The sequence below is a fragment of the Plodia interpunctella genome, chromosome 29, assembly GCF_027563975.2.
Source record: "Plodia interpunctella isolate USDA-ARS_2022_Savannah chromosome 29, ilPloInte3.2, whole genome shotgun sequence".
In the NCBI taxonomy this organism is placed as follows: Eukaryota; Metazoa; Arthropoda; class Insecta; order Lepidoptera; family Pyralidae; genus Plodia; species Plodia interpunctella.
Genome location: NC_071322.1, coordinates 301320 through 321663, shown reverse-complemented (window position 1 = coordinate 321663; position 20344 = coordinate 301320). Strand labels below are relative to the sequence as shown.

Below are 20344 nucleotides of genomic sequence, written 5' to 3'. Positions count from 1 at the left end.
GTCAAAAATGGAGTTCGTTAAACATCCGTTTTCATAGCTATCTTGGCTGTAAAATGTACCTTGTAATTATCGTTGTATAAAAAATAAAACAACATCATAAAGCAACTAACATCTTTATTCAAGAAACTGCTACATACACTAATAAAATGGCGACACTCACACAACTGTCAACATTTGTACTTAATAATAACAATGGAATGAGAGTATAACAATTAATATTTTATGAATAATTATGTGCGGAAGTGAGATAGATCATTTCTAAGGTACATATTGAGCTGTTTTCTCTGTATACAGTTTGATATATATGTAAGGGAAATATATTTGTTTTTGTATGGCTGAAAATGTAATCCTCTTCTTTAAAAAAAAAGTTGTCTCATTCTGTCAATGTCAGTTTGAAAAGTGACATAAGGACACCATATATATGGACTGAAACGGTTCATTATCTATAATAATTTAGGAGAGAGTATCTATGTATATTTAAATAATCAGATTTAAGTATATTATATATTATATATAATCAGTATATTTGTGCTTTCCTTCACTCTAATACACCATATCAAATTCTCCATCCAATAATATTGTCTTTCATCTTCCGCAACACTCGAGATAGCAATACGATTAGACAAATAATTGGAGTGGAGTACTTAAATTTTTTGGATCATGTGCATCAAGCTAAAATAAAACACATTCTACACCGCATGAAGCTATAGATCATACTGGAGTCAGTACTCTATAAACTTTTCAATGCAAGATGTTTAAGAAAAATAAATTGTTTATGGTAAACTAACACATATTGTTGATAGCAATATTTTTCTAACACTGTAATCAATATTTTCAATAGTGTAAATGTCACTTCCTCTTCCATTTTACTGTTAGATGTGCTCACGCGTTGCTCTTGTAATAATAAATTACATGTATTTTGTGTATGTATTTTATTATAAATGCCGTTTGTGGTCCTTCGAGCTGGATATTAAAAACGGACCTATGGATCACAAATATATAATACATATGGAATTGCTATATGTACATATCATTGGTAGCCCGACCTCTCTACCCCATGTACTGATAGAATATGTATATATACCTATAAAGTGTATTCTCCATATAGTTATACCTTTCACTACATAAGAGGTCAAGTTACAGAAAAAAGAGATAGCAATACATGTACTTTCTATCAAAATGTTCTTGGGAATACTTAAAGTGAAGAAATTAATATCGAACGATAGTGCTGTCACCTGATGGCTGGCAACACTGGGTGGTTATCAACCGGTCTTTTGTTTAGTGTTGCAATGGCAAAAAAAGGAAATTGTTAAGAAAAAATTTATCTTTTTCTTGCAGACTGTACCTACTTAACTTCATGGTAAACTCAAATGTGTATGCGTAAATTTCGCTAAATATTATGACAAGTTATATTTAAACGATTACAGAATATAGTGAACGTTCCAATAATACGGTAATACTATCATTGCAATAAACTACTTTTCCTACTATTTTTGGTAGTTTTTTAGTTGACCAGCTTGGTGACGTAGTTGCTAGGGAACAAGCCGGTCATGCCTCGTAGTTCGCCTGAAAAAAAACAACATATTAAAAAATATATATATTGGCTGTGTACGTTGTTTGACCTTAGCTTGAGAGCGACTATTTTTTTTTTTTTTTAAGTTTTGGCGGGACAAGCGATGACGTTTTGCCAATTTTTAGCTTTGTTTTCATTATTTCACATAACATGTGTGTGTGTGCGTGTCTTCATCCTAACATTATAAATGCGAAAGTAAGTTTTGTTTGTTACCTACTTGTTAATAATTTATTATTTACAGTTATAGTAACAAAACTAGTTATTGTAAAGTAACAATCAGTTTGAAGTACGGAGAAGGACATAGGGTACTTATCATCGCGGGATATATATATATATATTATATATAATATATATATATATTTATTTACGACTAGATGTTGCCCGCGGCTTCGCTCCCGTGGGAGTTTTGAGATAAAATATAGCCTACAGCAATGTACCTTTCTAATGGTGAAAGAATGTTTGTAATCGGTTCCTTTAGTTTCAGTGATTGCCCGCCTCAAACATACGAACTCACAAACTCTTCATAATATTACAGTATACACGTACCTTGCCACCAGGCGGGGTCCTGGCTGCGGTCGGTGACTGCGATGATGTCGTCCTTCTCGAAGCTGAGCTCGTCCGCGTTCTGAGCTGCGTACGGGTACAGGGCTATCACCTGCGTGCAGCGAATTGTTTTTATACTACACACCAGGCAAACAGGCATACGGCCATCTTGTATGGTCATTTTAACCAATGTTATAAATGCGAAAGTAAGTTTTGTTGGTCACCTCTTCACGCTCTGTCTACTCAACCAATCTTCTTGAAATTTTGCATACATGTAGTTTGAAGTGTGGAGAAGGACATAGGATACTAAACTTTCGTCCTGGAAATATACATATGTCCGTGGGAATTCGACAATTTTTCAAATTTTAACAGAGACAAGATTCAGTTTTACTGTACTGTTGGTAATGTAAATTTTCATGAATGATTGATTTTGGAAATTATTCCTTCATCAAGAAAATTGATAGATCGTATGACAGCGCGGCCGCGGCGGTCGACACGCCCTGAGAAACAACTGGTACTGTACGAGTACGGTATCTGATCATCATCATATCGAGTGTGTTATCGCTAACACTGGTGTCAGAATTTATTCAAGCGTCGCCTAAAGGCATCTGATATGACTTTTACGACTACTCGCCGCCATCTAGCGGTAGGTAGTCGCACACACACTAGTGAACTAAACTGTCCACCAGTGTGCAGGTTTCCTCACGATGTTTCCCTTCGCCGGAAGCAAGTGGTGGTCGATGAAAACTACTATATATCAGTCAGATTGGTATACAAACTCGTGTGGCACGAGTAGGATACGAATCTGAGACCTTTCGATCCACAGGCTTCTTAACCACACACACACACACAGGATCTCAACCATTACACCACCACCGTGTCAAGTATCTGGTAGACGAGGGGCTGCGGGATGAATAGTAAGGATCACCTTGTCGATGACAGTTTCAGACGGCATCGCGTCCACCTTCGAGAGAACTGGCGTGGTTCTGCCAGAGGTGCGACCTGATGATTGTAGGATCTGTAACATATATATAATAATAATAAATAATAAATATATTAGGACAAATCACACAGATTGAGCTAGCCCCAAAGTAAGTTCGAGACTTGTGTTATGGGATACTAACTCAACGATACTATATTTTATAACAAATACATATATAGATAAACATCCAAGACCCGGGCCAATCAGAAAAATATCATTTTCCATCATAACCCGACCGGGGATCGAACCCGGGACCTCTAGCTTCAGTCGCTAGAACCTTACCACTGCGCCACCGAGGTCGTCATATATATATATAATCTTAGGTTTTACTGGAATATCTAAGGATTTACCTTAGTTCGTGCTTTTAATACTGTAAAAGCACGCAACTAAGGTAAATCCTTAGATATTCCAGTAAAACCTAAGATTTACCAACTCTTAATGGTAAAAGTCCGAACAATTTTGCGATTCGAACTTTTACCACCATTCACTTGGTAAATCTTAAGATTTACATCAAAGACGCGGTAAATGTTGAGAAAATAAAAATTTTACTTTTGTTATTTTTTTTTACAATTTAACAAGTATTTTAAAGGTAAGGTGTAACTTTACATTTAAAAATATAAAAACATTTATAAATAACAATACTTACCAAATGAAAATAATTGAAAATAGCTAAGGATTTGACTAATTACTTAGTTAATTAATTACTCTCATAATTATGATACCTACATAAAAATATGTAAGGTTTTGACTGAAAAATAAATGGTTAATAAGAATTACTCATTGTTTTATTCCAAAAACCAACATTTGCCAGCCGTCAGTAGCAAAACCTAGCATATACTAAATTCCAATGGCAAAAGCCAGAAAAAATCGTCAATTATTTACAAATCTTTACATTTACCAACCCATGCCGGTAAATCCTAAGATTTTCTGAAAAAACCTAAAATTTACCTGTGTACGGGCTTTTACAGTAACATATATATCTAACCAGCTGCCCGTCCCGGCTTCGCTCGGGTAAAAACATATATGTTATCTACCAATGTTTCTGTTACGCAGTCTACATATCCCTCACACGCAACACCTTACAAAGATCCTTAAAATGTCGATAATCCGAGACGGATCTTGGATCAATTGGAAAATACGATTATTTTTACTTAAGATATCGAAAACACGGTCGCTCCGCGATGGCTGACTCGCGCGTCAACTCGTGAACGGGTGCTGCCGGGGGGAACTGGTCAGCTCGATCTCTTATTTAAAAGTTGGTTAATTATACATATATATATATGTATATATTCCTTTCATCAGCACTTGATCACAATCATAATATGTTTCAGTATACCTTTTGACCATGTACTTTATTGTGTACTTACATTGTTATATTACTGATAAAAAGATATACATAAATTTATATTTAAAAGATGGTAAGCCCTTCTGGCATGATAGGGACCAACACTGTTTGAATGAGTTTCTTTCGGCATTTCTTCACAGCAGTGGTCGTTCCGAAATATTCAGTTTGTAGCTTTGGTAAATATTATTTAATCAATATATATAATAAAATTGAAGAAAGGCCAAATTTGTACATTGGATATTTTTTTAAAATTCTTCATGGAATATACTTAGTTACTGATATAGATGAGGAAAATACAGTTTTGGAAATTTTTGTCTGTCTGTCTGAACGCGCATCACACAACGAAATCTACTGGATCGATTTGCTTGAAATTTGGTATGCAAGTACCTTGTTTGGAATATGACGTGAAAAAGTGCCTGTGAACGCCTAATTTCTGAATAAATGATTTTAATTGATTTCGCCCAAAGCTACAAACTGTCAGGCTACCTTGACGTAGCTGGCGGGGAACCAGCCCACTTGCCGGTTGCGACCTTTGGCCTGCAGCTCCCCCTCCCACCACCCGCTGTCCGCCTTCTTGCGGACGATCAGCAACTGCCCTTTAGTGAGGGACAGCTGCTCAGAGCTGAAAGAGACGGATGCAATACAGTAACTTGCGACTCACTGTGTCCTTCAAAAAAGAAGATTTTACACACAAAGCACACATTATACAGAGTTTCTGGTATCAAACTCAAAACCTCCTAAAGACTACTCGGGTACATCGAAACGAGCAACTTTTATTCTACGACTTTTCGGGATTCGTAGTTATTTTTTTCATATATAAAAAAATACAATCTGATTAGCGAGTGTACACGTGTTAACTGTATGCAACAGCCGAGCGACACGAGACAGCGCAGCAGCGTTATGTAGCGGAGTCGAACATAGAGTTAACGGTTTATAGAAACGACATTAAAACTTTTTTTTTTTGTATTTATTATTGTAAAGTCGTAGAACAAAAGATGTCAGTCTCTATGTACCTCATGCGCCTTTGGAATGTTATGCGTCAGATACCAGTGACCCTGTATAGATTATTCGAACATATATCTGGTGGTGGTAAAAACCGCAAAATCACATCGCAGAATAACATTACTATATTTTTGTGCTCTCATATCACCGAAACCACTGAACCACATGATCACAATCAAACTCACACAGACAAGTAGGGCACATAAAGCGGATTGTAAAAACGCATACCTGGTGGCGGTGAACGCCGCCAAAGCCTGAGCGACCTCCGGCTTGCGGCGCGCGGCGGCGGAGTCGCGGCCGGAGTCGCGGCGCGCGGCGGACGGCGGCCGCGGCGCGGACGTGATCGAGGACACCTCCGCACACACTGGCGTCGACGATTTCTGCTCCTGTCCGGGGACACTCAATCAATCATATGTTATAAATCAGTTTTGTGTTCTAGTGTAATTATTTAGTTTTTCATTTGTGAGGGCCTTTAATAGGGAGTATTGGTGCACATTTGTCCCGCCGGAGCACAGCACTGTATGTTAGGTACACAAAAGCTTTGCCGCCTTTTGCTGTGTCGATTGAAACGTTTATTTTAGAGTACTTTGTTAATATTTTCATTGTGTAAGCATTCGTTTGTGAAAATATACAACAATGTAGCATATTCGGGTGACGAAATATTGGGAAAAATCGTTTTCAATAAGATAAAAAAACTTCGAAAACTATGGGATACGCCTCGCGCTGTAAAGTTTTCGAGCCAGTAAACTGTCGAAAAGAAGCTCGGAACACTTCACACGTGAAGACTTATTAAAATATGGACTTCATACAGGTAAGATCTTCAGTGAAAATCAAGTTTATATCAGTTTATGACCACAGTTGACCAAATAATTCAGAACAAAACCTAAAATACTGTTATTATTTTCAGGATAATTCACTAAATCCTTGCTTTTTCCTTTAAACTCGCACCACGATCTACTACGCAAGGTATTTTTGGTCGTAAATCTGCAACAATATTGAAAATTGGCGCTTATTGCCTCTATTGGGGCAATGTTTGTGTACCTTAGTTGTACCAGTAGCGCCATCTGCGCTGAGCTTTGCGTAATATACCCTATTGGCTTCTTTGCTATCTAGTTTTATGTTTAATTGTTTATACAAATGTTGGTCTTCCTATAAAATAAAATAAAAATAAAATATATCAGGACAAATCACACAGATTGAGCTAGCCCCAAAGCAAGTTCGAGACTTGTGTTACGGGATACCAACTCAACGATACTATATTTTATAACAAATACATATTACAAATACACTTAGTTAAAGTAATTTATTTTGACGTCAATAAGTGATGTATATCATTGTTAATAAATGGAAACGAAGCTTTTAAATAAAATAAGAAATAAAATTGGAGAAAACTGTATGAATTTTTGTATTTTTTCAATGACAAAGCAAGTGAGGTATAAAAACCCACAGATAATTAAAAGTAAATATTATGAATGAGACTAAAGGCCTTAACAATCACCTATATATTGAATAAAGAATTTTGAATTTGAGAAAGACCCGAAGAAGTACATTTTCCATCATGACACGACCGGGGATCGAACCCGGGACCTCTCGGTTCAGAGGCGAGCACTTCACCACTGCGCCACCGAGGTCGTAGGGGTTAGTGCGGGTTTACACATCACATCTCACCATCGAATCGATACGAAGTGAGACGCAGCGAACCCGCACTTCACCCACTGTGTCAAAGGCGTTTAGTTGTCGAACAAACAGCTTTTTTCGCAAAGTTATCGCTCAATCGTGACGTCACGTTAGAGTATCATTCAGTATGGACGGTACGGACGCGTCCGAAAATGTATGATTTTATTTTTGTGAAGAATTATCATTATCACAGTAATTTTTTCACTGGAGTTTCTATTAATATAAAGGGCTTCAAATTGTTATCAAAACAAAAATTTGTTATTTACCCTATTAATAAAACCGATGAATATTTAAATACCGTGTTTGATTATTTAAATAACTTAATTTATTTTTTATCCAGTCAAATACAGATCCAGAAAAATCATATTTAAAGAAATCAATATATAAAAAAAATAAAACAGTAGAAAAAAAAACTCTGTACATTGAATATATATTTACATAAAAACAAAATTAGGCGATTGAGTCATAGCAATAGAGTAAGAATTTGAAGAAAAAAATCTGTCTGTACACGCTAATCTCCGGAACTACTAGACGGATTCGAATGATTTTATTAATATTAACAGCTATTAAGCCTGGGCAAAATATAGGGTATAAATGATTTTGAAAACTGGAACACCTGATGGAGAACAATGATGGTCCAGCTAAACTATAGGAAATATTGAAACGACGCCTTAACAAAAGTTGTTCAGCCTGACGAGCATTTCCTGTCGATGTATAAAAATGGAAGATCTGGAACACCTGAAGAAGAGTCACTATGGTCCAGCGAAACTATAGGAAATATATATTTCAGTCGTACGAGCATCTTCTGTATAGGTAACGTTACGCTTTGACTGTACAATTAAATTTCTGTAATAATTTTCGACTCAGCTAGTCGCTGATAAACTTAATATTCGTCACCTGTACAGGTTCTGCCGCGGGCTGCGGCGGGGGCGCCGCGGTCGCCGGTTCCGGTTCCGGTTCCGGCTCGGCCGCTTCCGGTATAGAGGATATAGCGTCTGTGGTCGTCGCGTCTTTGGTCACGTAGTTCGAGGGGAATATGCCCGTTCTGGAAGTCAACTTGATGTTCAAAGACAAATACGAATATTATAATATTAGTTCAAGGGTGTTTCTCCGTGTGTTTCGAACTTTCGCTGCGTCTGCGCTGACCTTTTTTCAAATTTTAACAAAGAATGTGTTGTCTTTGTTAAAATTTGAAAAATTTAAATTAGTTTTGCTTTAAAATGATTAATAGATACTGTGGTAATGTCAATTTCGTGAATGATTCATTTTGGAAAATGATTGCTTAAGAAAATTGACAGACGGTAATGACTGCGCGGTCGGAGCGGTCGAAACGCTCTGAGAAACACCCTCAAACTACATGTATGCGAAATTTCAAGAAGACTGGTTGAGCAGATGGAGCGTGAAGATGTAACAAACAAACTTACTTTCGATACTTTTCGATAATTAGTTAAGAATTAAGATTAGTTAGGATATATCCCATAGTAATACTATAAATGCGAAAGTAAGTTTGTTTGTCACATATTCACGCTCTATCCACTCAACCAATCTTCTTGAAATTTTGCATACATGCAGTTTGAAGTACGGAGAAGGACATAGGGACCTTTTTTATCCGAGAAAAAACTATTGTTCCCGTGGGATTTGCGAAAAATCTGTATTCTATTATAGGTGGCGCTGAATGCTAATAAAGAAACTCTGCAATAAAACACTAGATGGCTCTGTGCGTATTTTTTTGCACGGCTGAGCCGATTTCGATCAAACAAGATATCTAAGAACCGCACCGCGTAAAAATTAGCATAATCAAATTTAAAAAAAAACTATATCAAAATCGCTTCACCCGTTGATGAGAGCTAAGGCGCCACGTACAGACAGACGTACTTAGCGAAATAAAACATATAACACAGCTCTTTTCGCGTCTGGGGATAAAAGTTATAGAATGGTGGATGAGCTTCCAAGATGGCGTTACCTGATGCCAATTCTGCCAGTCCACCAGTCCCCGTCGCGCCTGATCACTTCGATCCTCTCCCCCGCTTCGAACGTCAGATCACCCGACTCCCCGGACGCGTACGGATACGCCGCTATATAGAAATCGCCACCCTCTGTGTAAACCGAAAGATACGTTTAAAATATTAACATTTTTCATTCGTATATTGAATAATTTGGTGCAGCAGTGGTAAAGTGCTTGCCTCTGAACCGAGAGGTCCCGGGTTCGATCCCCGGTCGGGTCATGATGGACAATGATCTTTTTCTGATTGGCCCGGGTCTTGGATGTTCATCTATATATGTATTTGTTATAAAATATAGTATCGTTGAGTTTGTATCTCGTAACACGTTGGGGCTAGCTCAATCTGTGTGATTTGCACATTATTTATTTATTTAATACCAGCTCATAAACATCCAAGACCCGGGTCAATCTGAAAAAGATGATTTTCCATGTTGACCATAAAGCACATCGCTCCCACCCGGCAAGATGACGTTCATCGAAAAATGGTGCTTTAAATCGTCGTCTGTAGACATATTTTATATTGACAACGCGAGAGTTGGCGGCGAGCAGTCCGCTATTTTGTTGTCATTGCAAAGTAACTCTACAGAGTACACTTTAAAGCTCAATTTCGAATGAACGTCATCTTGCTGGGTGGGAGCGATGTGCTATGACGGTCAACAGACAGACACCTTGTCGGGGTTTTATCGTGGGTTGGATAGTGAATAGGCACTAGGCAGTAGGTAGCAAAGTAAGTTTATTATAAAACTTAAGGTAAGACTTAGAACAATTAAATATAAATTAAAAATCTAAAATAGAGCTTAGGTGATACGTGTGTATATATATATATATATATATATATATATATATATATATATATATATATATATATATATATATACATACGTGTTATATATATACGTGTGTGTGATACGTGTATATATATATATATATATATATATATATATATATATATATATATATATACACAAACATTACGATCACGCTAGCGAGGCACGAGGGTGGCCGTGATAAATTTATAAACATTAAATAAAATAATAAGAACAGACCCAATAAGGGTAAGTGCACCATTTATTGTGAATATATATATATATATATATATATATATATATATTTATAGCTATAAATATATTAAAAAATATATATATATTAAAAATCTAAAATAGAGCTTAGGTGATACGTGTATACACGTTTAGATTTTTAATAAATGGAGCACTTACCCTTATCGCGGCCACCCTCTTGCCTCGCAAGCTTGATCGTAATGTTTACGCGTCAAAGTGCTCGAGCGGATTTAGAATTTTAAAATTTATGACAGTAGCAGATCCAAATGTGCCAGCGCATGCGAAATAATCGAAGGAGATTCCAAACAAAGCGTAGCTGCGTTACAACCAAAATCAAATCAAATCATTTATTCAGAAATTAGGCCTTCACAGGCACTTTTTCACGTCATATTCTAAATTAAATGATGTTTACCAAAGCTACAAACTACTAGCATTTCGGAACGACCACTGCTGAGAAGAAATGCCGAAAGAAACTCATTCAAACAGTGTTGGTCCCTATTATGCCAGAAGGGCTTACCATTTTTTAAATATAAATTTATGTATAACCTGAGACAACAATGGGACACTCACCAACAGCCGGCATGGCTCCACCCAAATCGTTGGCTATCTCAGCCTCTGGCACCTCCGCTATGCCTATATGTGACACACAGACACACATACAGGTTGACTTTTTATATTAACTAATTGTTCGCTGCGAACTTGGAGCTCGCGAACACAACAAATTTTTTTGATCGAGTTTTCACACGATTGTGAATGTTTCAAAATCAAACAAAATTCATATAATTTATACAGAAATTAGGCCTTCACAGGCACTTTTTCACGTCACATTCTAAATTAAATGATATTTACCAAAGCTACAAAGTACTGGTATTTCGGAACGATTTCAAAAACGACTTAACCGATTTTGATGCCCTTAAAAATTCTACTGACAGATCCTACATACCTTTGAAATTTCATCTAAATCAGACCAACAGCTCGAAAGTTATCGCGTTACAAACATACATAAAAAAATGTATTTTTTTCCCCAAGCTGATTTGTAGACCTTCGAGTGTCTTACCTTCGAGTTGAGTCTTGGGCTCCAAGGGCTCAACGACCTCCGCGGCGTAGGCTGAGGAGGCATGAATGTCCTCGACATACGATTCAGGGAACCAGCCAGACTGGCCTGGGGACAAGCAAACCGTGGTGCACACACATCTCTCATTTTCGCATGTTTTCGAAGCTATAATTCCAATTAATATTATAAATGTGAAAGTAAGCTTGTTTATTTGTTTGTTACCTCTTCACGCGTTGTCTACTCAACTGATCTTCTTGAAATTTTGCATATACATAATTAACAGTATTAAGAAGGACACGGGGTAGTTTTCAACCCGGAGAAAACTATCGTTCCCGTGGGATTTGCGAAAAACCTGTGCTTTATTATAGATGGCGCTGAATGCTTCTGCGACACACAGCGCCATCTAGTGTTTTTGTTGCAGGAGCTTTAAATTTTAAACGCGCTATGGATTTTTTATTCCAACTATTCCAATCATATTTTAATACGAAGACAAAACTGTTCTATATATATATATATATATATATATATATATATATGTTGTTGGAACACCAACATTAAAAAGTATTTGTTTTATTTTATTTTTTGGTGAAGGTGTTTAAACGCCAATATTCAAGTTGAATATTTATGTCACTAGATGGCGATATCTAGTTTTAGAACGCGCCGTCGTGTGTCGCTCATGAAATTATAAGATCTTCAATATATGTAAAGTTTTTTTGACTTATTTTGATCATTAAACGGTTGTCACAATTCTGAAGTTTATATTTCTGTTGGACCCCACGTGTATTTTTGACAATCAGCCGATCGTACAAGCACACATGTGCTGCAGCGATCTCAAAAGGCCACAACTCAGTGGTGATATCACTCTGGGAGCAATACACTGATTTTCAGTTGGAGCCTTTACTACTAAGTAGGTGCTGGTGCGAGACACGAGTGCACTAATATAGCGCCTAAAATATGTACCTAGTGAAATATATACGGGGGCTACGGGGACACTGCGATACTAGATGAGCAGATAGTTAAATAAACTGTATATTTGATTCTACAAACGCTAATACAATATATCTCTCTTCTATCCTCGCGTATACCCGGTTGAATTCGTAGCTGTGACGCCGCAAAGACAAGCAAGCATCGTCGTGTATTTTCTTTCTATTCCTCACTAGATATACCAAAAAAAATTAAATTATTATTTTTTTAATTTTAATTTTTTTGGTAGTTAAGTGTGTGTGTGTGTGTGTGTGTGTCTGTAGTTTTTTTGAATAAACTTGTTTATATTCTATTCTAGATAATTACCTCTGGCGGTGCCCCACCTCCAGCCAGGTTCAGCGTCGCCTCGGGGCGCCGGGGCATCACTCACCTGTGGAAAATATAAATATCTATTTGATAGATCTTCACAGTCGTACACCTCGGCTGGGAACGTGGTCATTACGAATGAAACACACATAACGGCTTTCTTGGCACTATTAATGGAGTGGTTTGCCATTGCCGTTCTCCGTTTCACACACAAGTTGATAATCAACCAGTGTGCAGGTTTCCTCGCGATGTTTCCCTTCACCGGAAGCAAGTGGTGGTCGATGAAAACTGCTATACACGAGTCAGATTGGTATACAAACTCGTGTGGCACGAGTAGGATTCGAACCTGGGACCTTTCGGTTTACAGTCAGTCGTCTGCATTATGACCGCCGTCATTACAGTCCTTCTATATAAAGAACCCTTTGAAAATCTTAAAAATCAAATGATACAAATTTACACTACTCTCGTCACAGATTCTCCTAACGAAAATGTTACTAATGTTACAAATGCGAAAGTTTGTGAGGATGTATGTGTGTGTATGTTTGTCACTCGTTCACGCAAAATGTACTGGACTGTACACGAGTAGAATATAACCTGTAATAACATATAGGGACTTTTTATCCCGAAATTCCCATGGGGATAAATGCGAAAGTTTGTTTGTTACCTCTTCACGCTCTATCTACTCAACCGATCTTATTGAAATTTTGCATACATGCAGTTTGAAGTGTGGAGAAGGACATACTTTGCATCACGGAAAAATAAATGTTCCTGTGGGAAATTGTGCACTGTTATATTTCATCGAAAAAAATATGAAAATCTAAATAAAAAAAAAATATTCTGTTTTTATCCGACTAGCGTAGATAGGGTATTGTTTTTCGCTCGTATCTGTAATATTATTTAATAGCTCACATCTCATAAAATCGCTGAACGGGTTTACATAACAACATTTTTCGCCCACTCACCAAATCGCCCGGCTGCAGGCTCAGTTCGTCCGCGGTCCGCGCTGTGAACTCGTATACGCAACGCCATTTCGCCCCAGACGTTGTTGGGGCCGACGGCACCACTTCTGTTGCTGTAATAATATTAAAGTATCCAGTAGTTTGTAGCTTGTGAGAAATAAATATAAAAATTGACGAGAGAAAATGTCTGCGAAGGTCTAATTTCTTAATAAATGATTTGAATTTTGAATTTTAAAAAATACACACAAATTAAAACTTAAAGCCACGAATATTTCGTAAAAACATAATAAATTATACCCGTAAACCTTGTTCAGGAATCACTTTATCTATTGGTGAAAACCGCATGAAAATCCGTGCAGTAGTTTTTGTGTTTATCGCAAATAGACGGACAGGCGCGGTAGAGAGCAAATTTTTGAAATCGGTTCGGTAGTTTCTGAGACAATTCGCCTCAAACATACAAACTTACAAAATTACAAACGCACAACTCTTTATAATAATAGTATAGAATATACATCACTTATTAACGTCAAAAATTTACTTAAAAGCTTTAACTTTTTTTATTTGAAATTTTATGTAATTTTAATTTAGATTTATTTAATGTATTGTATAAGTGATATGAAGCGGTGGTGGTGTAATGGTTAAGACGCCCGCCTGTGGATCGAAAGATCCCAGGTTCGAATCCTACTCGTGCCACATGAGTTTGTATACCAATCTGACTCGTGTATAGTAGTTTTCATCGACCACCACTTGCTTCCGGCGAAGGGAAACATCGCGAGGAAACCTGCACACTGGTTGATTATTAACTTGTGTGTGAAATGGAGAAGGCAATGGCAAACCACTCCATTAACAATGCCGAAAAAGTTGTTGTGTCTCATTCCACGTCATGCACACGACCCTCAACCATGAGGAATACGACTATGAAGAAGATAAGTGATAATATTGTATCCTATGGCGAGTAATAAATGAATGAAACAAAACTAAGTCTACTGCCGGCTTCCAAAGCGCAGGTGAAGAAGAAGCGGCGCAACAAACTTCACCGTTTCTAAACACATGAATGACACATAATTCCGCGTACCTTTTGTTAACTTTTATGTTGTGAATGAAAGTTTAAATAAATAATTAAACAAACTTTATTAATAAAAGCCACAATATAATATAGTTTACAGGTGTTCTGGAAACCTCGTGCAAAGCCGGGTCGCTAAACAATCCAACGCTAGTATTAATGTTTCTCACCAGTAGTGGTGTGAGCATCGCCCCACGATGCGTCGGCTGCGGCGCCGTCGTCGCCCCAAGCCGATTCTGAAGCGCCCCAAGCTGATTCTGTATAGAATTGATTTTTTTTTTCTTCAAAATAGGTCTAATTGTTGATGAAGGAATCTGTTTAAATTTTTTTATTTCATTTATGTAAATTAAAAACAATGTTTTGTTATATAAGCACTAGCTTTGGCCCGAAGCTTCGCCCACGTTAATTTTCCGGAAAGAAAGGTGTCCTTCTCCGTACTTCATACTACATGTATGCAAAATTTCGAGAAAATTGGTTGAGCAGATAGAGCGTGAAGAAGGCGACAAACAAATTCACTTTCGCATTTATAATATTAGTTAGGATATAGTTAGGAGACTAGCCGAGCCACGGGGCTTCGCTCCCGTGGGAAATTCGCGATAAAATGTACCCTATGTGTTATTCCAGGTTATATTCTAGCCGTGTACCGAATTTCATAACAATACGTCCAGTAAATTTTGCGTGAAAGCGTAACAAACATACCACATATATCCTCACAAACTTTCGCATTTATAATATTAGGAGGACAGGACTGATTAGCACAAAATGTGTTTATATATAACAATTAAAACAACTTTCATCACAATTACCAGCTGTTCCCCGCGACTTCGTCAGCGTAAAATAGTTACTTCAGACAGAATAATTATATTTTTTTGGATCAATGTGTTTACTTATGAGCATGTTGTGATTTGATTATGCCAAATAATTATATTATAGATCATAAATTTCAAGGACCAATATTTCTGTGTATAGCCATCAAGTGTACATTTTAACTTGATTTTCATACAAACTTTCACCCCCGATTATACCCATTTGGGGGTAGATTTCCAAATTAAACTGCTTGTCAAGTCACATTACCTTTCCACTATCTCCTTACTTGTACCAACTTTTTCTTATTTATTTGTATGTTTAGGGTTTTTTTTACAAATTTGTATATATATTTATATATTATATGTGTGTATATTATGTGTCAGTTTATTTTATTTACTGCGCCAGCGCCTCTCCATTATCGTTTCCTCCCACCCCAAGGCTGACTGGAACAGATCGCATTAGCGATAAGTCCGCCTTTGTGCTTTTTATTTTATTTTTGTATTGTTCTTTTTTGTGAATTTCGCTTTTGGTGCAATATTTGCTTATTTTATTTATTTATTAAGATACCCATACAGACAAATTACAATTTTACATTTTTATACTTCAGCTCTACACATTACTGAACAAGTATTTTACCGAATTTAGTGTACACACCATTGATCATATAAAATGAGGCATTAACAGAACGTATTCTCGACACGTATTCAGACACATTCACATAAATTAACAAATAAACGAAGTCAGTTGATCAAAGAAAGATTTCACAAAACGTCAGCTTGTACAGAGTATTAGGAGAAAATAAAACAATTGTAAAGTAAATTCTGGGGGAACAGCTTCATTCAAGGACAATTTCGGAATTGTCTGATGCTTTGGCCGAAGATATCCAAGCCATTAGTTTTATTGTAAGATCGACACATTACTGACCGCGGATAGGTGAAGGAGATATTATTTCTATATTATATTATATATTTAATAAAGAGTATTGTTTTGTGTTGTGTTGTGTTGTGGTGTGGTGTGTTGTGTTGTATTGTGGTTTGTTGTGTTGTGTTGTGGTGTGTTGTGTTGTATGGTAGATTTAACGCTAATTTATTTATATATATTTATTACCGTTCCAAGCCTCGGCGGGCGCAGTCCTCCTCTCCTGGTACTCCGCCCTCCTCGCCTCATACAACTCCCACACTTTGGCGCACTTGTCAGTGAGCCGCTGCACTGTGTCGTTCAGAGTCGCCAGCTGTTGCTGGTTCGTGTCCAAGTCGGATTTCTTTGTTTCCACTATCGCTTTCGTTGCTTCGACCTTTGGAAAATAAGATTTTTATCCAAATCTATACATATATACTGATATAATAATTTGTTTATTTTTAAAAACACACGCTTACAAAAATTGTTTAGTCGATTGGTGCCCCCTTTTAAGTATATAAATGCCTGTGCCAGGAGACACCGCTCATCCATAATCCAAACCAGTACTAACTTACAACTCATATAACTAAATTGATAATTTATTATACATGTTTGTCTGTCTGTTGTCTGTCAAAAAAATCTAAATAAGGTGGAAATATATATTTTTTATCAACTTTATTTAGATTTTTTCTTTTTATCTATTACTATATATACAGGGTGTTTATTTAAAAAAAATTGAGAATGATAACTTGTTTACCTACAATATTATACAGGGTCACTGGTATCTGACGCATAACCTTCCAAAGGCGCATAAGGTACATAGAGACTGACATCTTTTGTTCTACGACTTTTGTCTAAACGTAATAAATACAAAAAAAAACATTTTTTTAGTTTCAATGTAGTTTCTACAAACCGTTAACTCTATGTTGGACTCCGCTACATAACGCTGCTGCGCTGTCTCGTGTCGCTCGGCTGTTGCATGCAGTTAACACGTGTACAATCGCTAATCAGATTGTATTCTTATTTATATGAAAAAGGTAAACTACGAATCACGAAAAGTCGTATATCTTTGTATCTGAAATTCTGATATTATATATCATATATAATAATTCAAATAAATTATCTATTAAATATGAATTACAATTTTTGTATTTTTGTCTATACTGTTGCAGATATTAATACAAAATTAAACTAACAAACATTAAAATAAATAAATAGAAATTAAATATATATATATCTATTTATATGAACTTATGAAAATGCCAGTACCTGCAGTTCACCAAGGTACCATGCCCGGAAGGCTGGCAGCAAAAAAATGTTTACCTTATCCCTGAGCTGTTTAAGGGTGACCTCCATCAAACTGAGCTTGCCATCATCACCCGCGCCTTCTGATGCTTTAGCCTAGAAATTAAACATTATATCTAAAACCCTATTATAAAGCAAAGCCCACTGCCGCATCTGTCTGTCTGTTCGCGATAAACTCAAAAATTTCTATGCGGTTTTCACCAATACTGCCGTGGTATAACTAAAATGCCGTTATCTGACATCAGGGCGATTTTTAATTTTGGTTTGCAAGAAAATGAGAAAAAAAAGCTCTTTCGATCTGTATTTGCGATTTTTCGATAGCTTGATTAGTTTTGGAAATAACAATTGTAAAATTGCCGTTATGTACACATATTTTGCTTGTCAAATAGGCTAAAATGCCTTTAAGTAACTTTGCGAGTCTATACAGCCGCTAAGGTTGGATAACTCATACCTTTCTTAAAAAAAATATCATAAGGTTGCTTGTCAATATTGCCGTTAACTGCATTTTTTGCACTATAAAGGGGTAAAAATACTTTAACTGTGTTATTGTTATTTTATTTCTAATAGAGCAGTATTATATTGTTAAGTTAAAACGTCGTTAATTGAAAAAGCTAGACTTAAATGTGATTAACGTCGTATAACGGCTTTATAGCTTACTACTAATGTTTTGACTTTTCGTATGTTACAAGCCAATAGCGGCTTTTCGAAAATATTCAAACAATGTGTTGTCCGCCACTGTTAGACTGCAGTGTCGTTATCTCACAGTGATACACTAAAATGTCGTTAACGTATCTCGCGCGCGGTACCATCGGAGAGGTCGGAGGTCGAATTAGTGAGTCGCAAGCGCTTGCTTCGGGTCTGCTCCCGCCAATTTCGCAACGATGACGCTTTAGGTGAGTAGTTTTTTAGCTAGGTGTTTAATAATATTATATATTCATAAAATACCTGCCATGCATGTAATATGTATTCAAATAGGTATATTCATATCGTTCTATTATGATGTTACGGAGAGGCTATGATGGAAAAGACTAAAAAATACTCTCGAGGTCTATATGTGACATAGGACAACTAGTAATAAATATTATTTTTGTGTTTAATAATACACATACATATATACACATATTTATTTACATATATACACAGTATTTATTTTATTGTTACAGAATTTCGGCTGTTTCCATGAGAAGTAAATGTATTTTAGAGATGGCAAAGAAAAAAATTGATATCTTGTAATGAGCTTTTATCACTTCAAAATTTACCCCGTATTCTCAGTCCTTAACTCATTCCTCCACTCCATTTTGCAATAACATACCTCAAACTAACATCCAATCAAATCGCCATTAAATTTGCTAACCACGCCCATTTAAGGTACAATAACGAACTGTCAGCTCGTGGAATAAGATAGAGACAAAGATATTTGATCTGACGACCAGAAATAGAAACTTTCTGAAGTTATTTTGAAGATTTCAAATTTATTCAACAGCAGCGACGCCCTCTCGGGCTGGATAAGTTTGCTTCCTTCAGTTCACATGGAATCTTAAAATTATATAGAAAATTAAAAATGGCATTTGTAGCTATTCGGTTTCTGGAATTAAGCAGTTTTGAAGATTGCACAATAAACTTATCCTGTCTAATGACAATAACATTAGTTTGCTATAATACTCTGGGAGCTTGTGACCTTGTGTGATTAGTGTTAGCGACTGCCGTAAAGCGTTTCCCTTGTAGTCAAACACGATTAAAATATTGTATTCTTGATAGATGTTCGATCGATAGTCACCGCGGAATATCTTTTTGACGTAAACTTGTTAATAGAAGATGTGACTGATGACGCTAAAAAAGGGTGTAGTATATAAGTATATTTTAGCATCGCATAATGTTTGGCATGTTGATCTTGAGGAACTTATGTACACTACATCGCATAATATAGACTGTCAACATTTTGGGACTGATGGCGGTCAAATGGTACTTTTGACAATCAAACGCATATTTTGATGTCAATATGTAATATTCTTCTTAAGTTTCAATATGGCCATCCGTTATAATTAAAATTTTTTTAAAATAAAAAAGTAAAGTTAGCTTTCGTCAGTCCAGAGTGATGTTCGATCAAGGGCCGGACTATGAGGAAGATTCACGGGACGTTGCGCGGCGCGTCGAGCGTGTCCGAACAACGCATTAGTCCGACCAATCAACGCTTTAGACCCGCCCAATGAGTGAGGTTATGTCAAATTCAAGTCGAGTAAGAATTAGTAAGCCAAATTATCAAATGATCTTACGAAGAACTTTAATATTAACCAACAACATAGAGTCTCACCGATACCTGCAGCTGTAAAAAGACTACACCCGAGCTACAAGGCCTCCGCAAGCGTAAAAATACTGTTGATGCCAATTATTGTTCCGAAGTACCTACCTGAGATTTCCCAGCTACACCCAAGTGTGATTCGCAGAGCGTTTCGACCGCTACGGTCGCACTGTCAAATTTTAACAAAGACAAGAATGAGTTTTACTATATGACTTTACATTATTTACTCTGTACTGTAGTTATGAATGATTGATTTCATTAATTAATAATAATGATTTATTTTGCAAAATACAATTTAAAATATCCGCCACATGCTTCGTCAAATATTTTATTAATCTAACAGGAAAAATATAATAAAAAATATGGTTGTTGTATGGTTTTAGTAATTGGTACTTAGCATGTTTCTGTTTAGCCGCATTGTCCGCTGCTGACCCCGCCTCACGAACGAAATCTCTGATATGAGAAGCAGCAAACGTACTTACACACGT

General features: G+C 36.5%; 1 protein-coding gene across 3 annotated transcripts in view; it reads right to left on the bottom strand.

The window, feature by feature from the left end:
- Positions 1 to 97: 97 nt before the first annotated feature.
- The window catches only part of LOC128682193 (intersectin-2-like), a 37375-nt gene continuing 17128 nt past the window's right edge, over positions 98 to 20344 (bottom strand). Inside the window, exons 14-27 of one of the 3 annotated variants that reach the window (XM_053766782.1) lie at positions 17576 to 17653; positions 16463 to 16649; positions 14719 to 14805; positions 13489 to 13598; positions 12527 to 12590; positions 11240 to 11344; positions 10753 to 10815; positions 9086 to 9218; positions 8020 to 8167; positions 5674 to 5831; positions 4930 to 5065; positions 3045 to 3134; positions 2120 to 2228; positions 98 to 1566 (exon numbers count right to left, since the gene is read on the bottom strand). In XM_053766782.1, the coding sequence (XP_053622757.1) occupies positions 1505 to 1566; positions 2120 to 2228; positions 3045 to 3134; positions 4930 to 5065; positions 5674 to 5831; positions 8020 to 8167; positions 9086 to 9218; positions 10753 to 10815; positions 11240 to 11344; positions 12527 to 12590; positions 13489 to 13598; positions 14719 to 14805; positions 16463 to 16649; positions 17576 to 17653 (1530 nt within the window). In that variant the 3' untranslated portion in view covers positions 98 to 1504. The remainder of the gene's footprint in view (positions 1567 to 2119; positions 2229 to 3044; positions 3135 to 4929; positions 5066 to 5673; positions 5832 to 8019; positions 8168 to 9085; positions 9219 to 10752; positions 10816 to 11239; positions 11345 to 12526; positions 12591 to 13488; positions 13599 to 14718; positions 14806 to 16462; positions 16650 to 17575; positions 17654 to 20344) is intronic. The other 2 variants (XM_053766783.1, XM_053766784.1) reach the window with 2 other exon arrangements.